This window comes from Volvox carteri, assembly GCF_000143455.1.
Source record: "Volvox carteri f. nagariensis unplaced genomic scaffold VOLCAscaffold_4, whole genome shotgun sequence".
In the NCBI taxonomy this organism is placed as follows: Eukaryota; Viridiplantae; Chlorophyta; class Chlorophyceae; order Chlamydomonadales; family Volvocaceae; genus Volvox; species Volvox carteri.
Window position 1 is genome coordinate 2663338 of NW_003307547.1, and position 7542 is coordinate 2670879.

General features: G+C 50.7%; 1 protein-coding gene across 1 annotated transcript; it reads left to right on the forward strand.

The window, feature by feature from the left end:
- Positions 1 to 957: 957 nt before the first annotated feature.
- Positions 958 to 4152, forward strand: VOLCADRAFT_33817 (uncharacterized protein; the record flags this gene model as incomplete). Its single annotated transcript, XM_002946798.1, has 2 exons — positions 958 to 1248; positions 3955 to 4152. Coding segments are annotated over 2 exons (489 nt in total), but the record flags the coding sequence as incomplete, so codon positions are not given.
- Between the last annotated feature and the right edge of the window lie 3390 nt (positions 4153 to 7542).

Genomic DNA, 7542 nt, shown 5'->3' on the forward strand with positions numbered 1-7542 from the left:
AAAGTCGCAGGTGCGTTCGTCAGCCCGAAGCTCAGGACATGTACTCATAATGACCGAAAGGGGTACGAAAAGCCGTTTTAGGAATGTCGGATTCCGCAATACGAATCTGATTGTACCCTTGCTGTAGATCAATCGAGCTAAAGTAACCAGCACCGCGCAGTTTATCCAGCAGATCATCGACACGAGGCAGGGGATAGCGATTTTTAACTGTAACCCAGTTCAGACCCCGATAGTCAATGCACATGCGCAAGGTCCCGTCCTTCTTGCTCACAAACAGAATATGAGCAGAGTAAGGAGACGTGCTGGGTCGGATCATACCTTTGCTGAGAAGATCAGTCATCTGACGTTATACCTCATCGAGTTCCAAGGGACTCAACGTTACATGGGCCGAGAAATCGGTGTAGCACCAGGTGTCAAAGGTATCGTGTGGTCGACAGGTCGCATCGGTGGAAGCCCAGGGATTTTACGGAATACATCGGCATACTCCTCCAACAGGGCTTCAATTTCTGGGTCTTTGTCAGGGGTTGGGTCAACAGCTGCGTTCAGTTGCAGTTTAGGACGCACTAACAGAGCATGTGCACCCTTCCGGAGCATGCGAGCAGCTGCACGTCGCCCAAACTGAACAGGCTCAGTACGATTGCAGATAGCTGCAGCAGCATAATTCACACATGGGTCAGCCGGAACCCCCTCTGCGGTATGTCCTTCTGTGATGAAAGGCGTCTCATACGTATAGGGATGATCACGGCGATGAATGAGGGAAACCCTGTGTATGTCTCGAGTTCTATCTTATTCTGTTTGTGGATTTGCCAAACTTATTTTATAACGATTATTTGAAGTAAGGCTTGCTCAGATGTAATCGTGATGCGAAGAGGTGATGCGCATATGTGACCTCCCTCATTATTTGGCAGTAACGATTATCCTCCCCTTACCATTACCTATATGCTGCCAGAGACGGATGATGCTTACGAGGGCGACCTGCGGCTGGTCGGCAGCAACCAGCCAGGTAGCGGCACACTGCAAATCTTCCATGACGGCAAGTGGGGCGTAATGAACAGCACATACATGGACTGGCGCATCGCTACAGCCGCTTGCCGGCAGCTTGGCTGGACTTGGGGCGATCTAGTGTCTAATGCGGGGTCCATGTACGGCGGAACATCCAATATGGTGCTCTGGAATGTTCAGTTCGCTTGCCAATCGCTGAACAGCCGCTTGGTGGACTGCCCTCGAGACCAGGACTTCTACCTTTGGGTAGGGATAAACGGCGAATTTCCCGAAATTGTAAAGGGCTGAAGGGCGTGTGTCGGCTGTCTGGGCTATGCGCCGATGGTTGCCTTCAATGGGAAAAACGTGTTTCATAAACCCTACCTGACGTGCGTGGCGTGCTCCGTTTCCCAGCGGACGGCTCCCGTCAACCTGGTAAAGTCAGAGGCGAATCTGCTAAGCGATCATGGTCCAGGCATTTCGTTTTCCCTCCATTCAGGAATATCGCTGCCCTGTCCGAGATTAATCTTCAGCAAGAGACTTTTAACCCAAATAAAATGCTCGTACAAAATCGATGGCTTGCCCACGCATACAACACTGTGCATGTAATGTTTTATTTCTGGGGGCCTCCCATAGTAGAGCTAATTGATAAGCGAGGAGAACGGCGGGGCTTTGGCATGCCTGAACACAGAACACCCCCTCTGCATGCACTGTGCATGATTACCTAAGTTGAAGTAAACTATGAACCTCGCTACACCATGTCGGTCTGTGTGTGTTGTTGTTGTAGGACTACAACAACGACGGTGGCGCTGTGCCGCGGGGCTATGACGCTTACATGGGTGTACAATGCCACAGTGGTAAGCTTCCTGCTGCGTTGTGCTGCTTTGCTATAGCATGTCCGACATAGCTATGTCCGAACGCCCCATTTACTATGGACGTTCTCATTTTTTACACATGCGTCTGGCACCCTTGTACGTACCTTTACTGGCTCCTGGTATCTGGACAAGCAAATTTGATTGCACATGCAGATTTGGACTCGGAAGCTCGCCTCGTCGGTGGCAGTGATGCCAATGAAGGAATCGTCCAGGTCCTTTACGGCGGACAATGGGTCAGCATCTATCCCGCTCATCTGAACTACTACCAGCAGCAGTACGGTTGGAGTTGGTACGAGGCGGGAGTGGTGTGTCGGATGCTGGGCTGGGACACTGGCGAGGAGCTTATGGACATCCCTGGTGGAATCTTCAATCGGACGGCAGCTGAAGGCCCCCTGTACACCACATTTTACAAATGTAATGGTTCTGAGAGCCAATTGATAGATTGTGATCGAGAGTTGCAGACGTATCAAATATTTTCGTGGGACATCTACTCTTACGGTGTAGCCGCTGTAAGGTGTTGGAATGGTAAGTACGGGTATTGTAGCTATGTGCTATCTTGCATAGATGTAGGTCAGTGTATGTTACACAGCCGCTTGCATGAATAAAGGACAATCTAACTATCTGCTAGCTTGAATGACGTAGATAATCACACACGAGATGAAGAAGATGAAGCTGAACCCTGATTTGCCCAAGTTATGGGGAAGTGCGGTCCCAATACATGAATTCAGCGTGCAAAGGGATGTGCGTGGCCCCGACAGATCTGCTAGGAGCACATCATGGTGCTGGGTGGATTCACCCCGTTTGAAGCGGGGGGAGCAGGCCATGTATGCCAGTTTTCAACCACTTAAACAAAAACGGCTTCTAACCTACCTAGTACATCTTCTCGTGCCGGTCTCACTTGTCCATGTTTATTCCCTACAGCCGCCTTGCGTGTTTAGTCCGGCTGCTCCATCCTCATCGCCTTACCGTACGTGCATTAATAGCGCTAGCCCTGCCTTGCATGCATCCCTTGCTGCTACCATCCCAACTCCACCAAGCGAGACTTCCGAGCAACCGACAGACATGGTGCTGCACATGCATGTTGTAAGGACGGTGTGCTTGCTGGCTTTGTGAATGTACTGCTGACCATGAGCTTTAGTCCCTGTCAAGTATGGAGCTCTGCGTCCAGTTGTGTTTAATAAGTATATTCCTTAAGAGAAATAAAACGGCACTTTCGGCCCTGGTAAAAAGGAATGGATTTACGTCCGGCCGCATACATTCATTTCTTGGGCCAGAAAGCAAGTCTCCGTCCTGCCAAAGGTCTGCTCAAACGTCGGGGGATGGACTAGAAGGGCCTTGAAGACCCCAACCGGTATTCAACGGAGCGTTACACGCATATCTGACTGGAGCGGACGTGGCTACTCCAAAGGTTTGTCATCTCAAGGAACCACCAAAGGTCCATGCATGGACCTTATGGCCTGGCTTTGCAAGTTACTTTGTAATTCATCCGGGGTTCTGGGGGACCGGATACCCCCAGCGCCTCATGCTTAAGGAATAGTTTATCAGCCTGACTTTGGATATCATGGGTTTGGAATAAAATGGGCCCCCTAAAACGAAAACAGAAACGCTATCTCCGTCCATCACCGCGACAGCAACTCATCCCCATCGCTCAGTGCTTTTTAATTGCTGACTGGCAGCTGTCGTTCTATGCTTGGCTTCCCCAAAGGTTTCCATCCTCGCCATCCATACGGCAGCACACACACGCCGGCGGCACTACTACTAAAGTACAGACTAAAGTCTGTAGCTTAGCCTGAGCACCGTCGCTTGCAAGCGGGCGAGGGGGGAAAGGCTATGGGTTTCCCCTGCCCTTTACAAATTCACCGTGAGAGGAAAACGTAATGGGATGATCACGGCGATGAATGAGGGAAACCCTGTGTATGTCTCGAGTTCTATCTTATTCTGTTTGTGGATCTGCCAAACTTATTTTATAACGATTATTTGAAGTAAGGCTTGCTCAGATGTAATCGTGATGCGAAGAGGTGATGCGCATATGTGACCTCCCTCATTATTTGGCAGTAACGATTATCCTCCCCTTACCATTACCTACATGCTGCCAGAGACGGATGATGCTTACGAGGGCGACCTGCGGCTGGTCGGCAGCAACCGGCCAGGTAGCGGCACACTGCAAATCTTCCACGACGGCAAGTGGGGCGTAATGAACAGCACATACATGGACTGGCGCATCGCTACAGCCGCTTGCCGGCAGCTTGGCTGGACTTGGGGCGATCTAGTGTCTAATGCGGGGTCCATGTATGGCGGAACATCCAATATGGTGCTCTGGAATGTTCAGTTCGCTTGCCAATCGCTGAACAGCCGCTTGGTGGACTGCCCTCGAGACCAGGACTTCTACCTTTGGGTAGGGATAAACGGCGAATTTCCCGAAATTGTAAAGGGCTGAAGGGCGGGGTTATTCATGGCGCGTGTCGGCTGTCTGGGCTATGCGCCGGTGGTTGCCTTCAATGGGAAAAACGTGTTTCATAAACCCTACCTGACATGCGTGGCGTGCTCCGTTTCCCAGCGGACGGCTCCCGTCAACCTGGTAAAGTCAGAGGCGAATCTGCTAAGTGATCATGGTCCAGGCATTTCGTTTTCCCTCCATTCAGGAATATCGCTGCCCTGTCCGAGATTAATCTTCAGCAAGAGACTTTTAACCCAAATAAAATGCTCGTACAAAATCGATGGCTTGCCCACGCATACAACACTGTGCATGTAATGTTTTATTTCTGGGGGCCTCCCATAGTAGAGCTAATTGATAAGCGAGGAGAACGGCGGGGCTTTGGCATGCCTGAACACAGAACACCCCCTCTGCATGCACTGTGCATGATTACCTAAGTTGAAGTAAACTATGAACCTCGCTACACCATGTCGGTCTGTGTGTGTTGTTGTTGTAGGACTACAACAACGACGGTGGCGCTGTGCCGCGGGGCTATGACGCTTACATGGGTGTACAATGCCACAGTGGTAAGCTTCCTGCTGCGTTGTGCTGCTTTGCTATAGCATGTCCGACATAGCTATGTCCGAACGCCCCATTTACTATGGATGTTCTCATCACGTCAGTGGGGCAACGGTGTTAGGCATCTCTTTGAACTCAGCAACCGAAGGGCAGACCAATCAGCCACCAAGACCAGATGTCCTATCTGTAAACAGCATTACAGTTTAGTCAGTTCAGATACAGATGTTGGCAGCCCAATATTTAGGTTCGTAATGCAGTTATGAAACAGCAGTTATTCGAGGGTTGAGAGACAGATCCCAAAACCACTCAAACAATACAGATCAGTAAGGAATAGTGTTTATCATATGCACAGATGCACTATGATACAACAACTATCCCCCCTAATGTGACAGCATCCCCTCTGCCCGTTTAGCCTGCAAGCGAACCTCTTCCAGGGCCGGTTTCAGATCCAGTGTGAAGTTGCGAGCGGGTTCCCAGGAATTGTGCTCAGATGAGTAGCCAGTCCATTTCTCAAGCCACTCATGCACTAAGCGGAACCGCTTGCCAGAACGAACGCGGCGACAACAGTAGACCAGAACGCGTTCAACCAGGTAAAGAGGTTGCTTATCAGACAGCCAGGCAACAGGATCAGGTTCAGTGTCCATACCATCCGCAGAAACAGGATTCCGAGAACGATAAGGGCGAATCAGAGACACGTGGAAGGTAGGGTGAATGCGCTTATCAGTAGGGAGCCGCAATTCGACCGCAACAGTACCAACCATGCATACGACAGCATACGGTCCGACCCACCGCGGAAGCATTTTCCGAGAGCCCTGAGACAGATTCCGCGGGTTCTTCGTACTCAGCATCACCAAGTGCCCAGGCGAGAAGGTGACATGCTTCTTGTCGCGGTTATAGAAATCGGCAGCCCGTTGTTGCGCAGCCTCCAGACAGGCTTTTGCATCAGTCAGCCGGGACTCAAAGCTCTTTGCAAACCGTTTGGCAGCAGGAGCATTGACATCCAACTCCCACCAGACAGGGAGTGCAGGGTGGTAGCCATAGTTCAGCCAGAACGGACTCTTGCCAGTCGAGCGATTTACTGCATTATTCAGTGCGAATTCAGCAGCAGACAGATGAGTGTCCCAGGTATCAGGATTACAACCCGCAAAGTTGTGTAGCATGTCGCCCAGAGTGCGGTTCATGTGTTCAGTTTGGCCATCAGATTGGGGATGATATGCCGTGGACAGATTCACACGCATATCCAGAAAAGCCCCAAGCACACCACAGAACTTGCTCGTGAACTTGGAATCACGGTCAGATATTGTGTTCCTAAGAACACAATGTTCTTAGGAACGCCGTGCAAACGTACCATGTTATCCAGAAATAAGCGTGCAGCTTGCTCAGCAGTACAGGACGTGGTGGTGGGCGCCAGATGCACCATCTTCGTCAGGCGATCAAAACGAATACTGTGTCGTATCCCCCCTCAGTTTTGGGGAGTGCGACAACAAAGTCCATAGAGACGCTATCCCAGGGGTTGGCCGGTACAGGCAGCGGCTGCAGAAACCCAGGCGTCTTACCGGACAGTGCTTTGTTGCGCTGACAGAGATCACAGGACTAAACATAGTCGGCCGCGTTGGCGGCTAGCCTGGGCCACCAGAAGGCGCGGGAGACCAGCTCAATCAGACGACTACAGCCAGGATGCCCAGCCAGAGGACCGTCATGGTACTTTGACAGCATGCACAGTTCCCGACGGACACAGGCGTCATTAGGGACCACAATCTGCTTGCACTCAGGGAGAGGACGGTACCAGATGCCGTGCTCACAGGTTAGCTTAGCAGTGTTGCGGGGATCAGAGAAGTACGCATCAGTACGGTATCCAGCATGCAGACGGGCAAACAGGTCCGAGGCAGGCACATGGGCTTGTGCAGGGACAGCCCAATGGCATACTCCAGGCCGGTTCCGGCCCGGTTCCGACCTAACGGGTCCAGTTAACGAGATGGGTAACCGGTCGGTAGGATTACCGGGCGAACCGTTATCCGTTAACCGTCCCCAGTAATCGGTAACCGATGTCGGTAACCTGGCATGAGCAAAAATGCATTTCTGATTGCAACCAGTTTCTTTGTGACAATGCCCATTGTCACAAGGTTCATGCCCACGTGTCACACCCCGACAAGCTTGAGGAGGTTAAGGCAATGTGAATGCCGGGTGACAGGGGTGACAGTCTTGTGCAGGCACATTTGGAGACTAGTTTACACTGAGATTGGGGTGATGTTGGATTAAAATACTTGCAGTTCATGAAATTGAGGAAATGTGTTGCAAAGGCATATCCAAACGTTTCAGAGGGACGTTGTTTCGCCCGTAACAAACTTGTTACGGGCGAAACAAACTGGATTTCCACAGTCCCACCACTCAAAGAGCTCCCCACACCATCGCAAAGTCCTTTTTTTATTACAGACACATGTAACAAGTTGTCATAGCTTGAGATTGTCGATATATGACTGCTGGATTGTGACGAGGCCATCTCCTTACATGTCTTGCTGCACCAGCATGAGCAGTGATCCCTTCTGTTCAAAATTTCAGGCAACATCGCAATGAGGCAAAACATTGTGCCGAATCTGCCGTACAAAGAGTGTTCAAAGCTTCACGCTACTAACGGACGAATACATAAGCATTCATTTACCTTAAAAGAATAAAGGAATTCTATAGCTTCATACA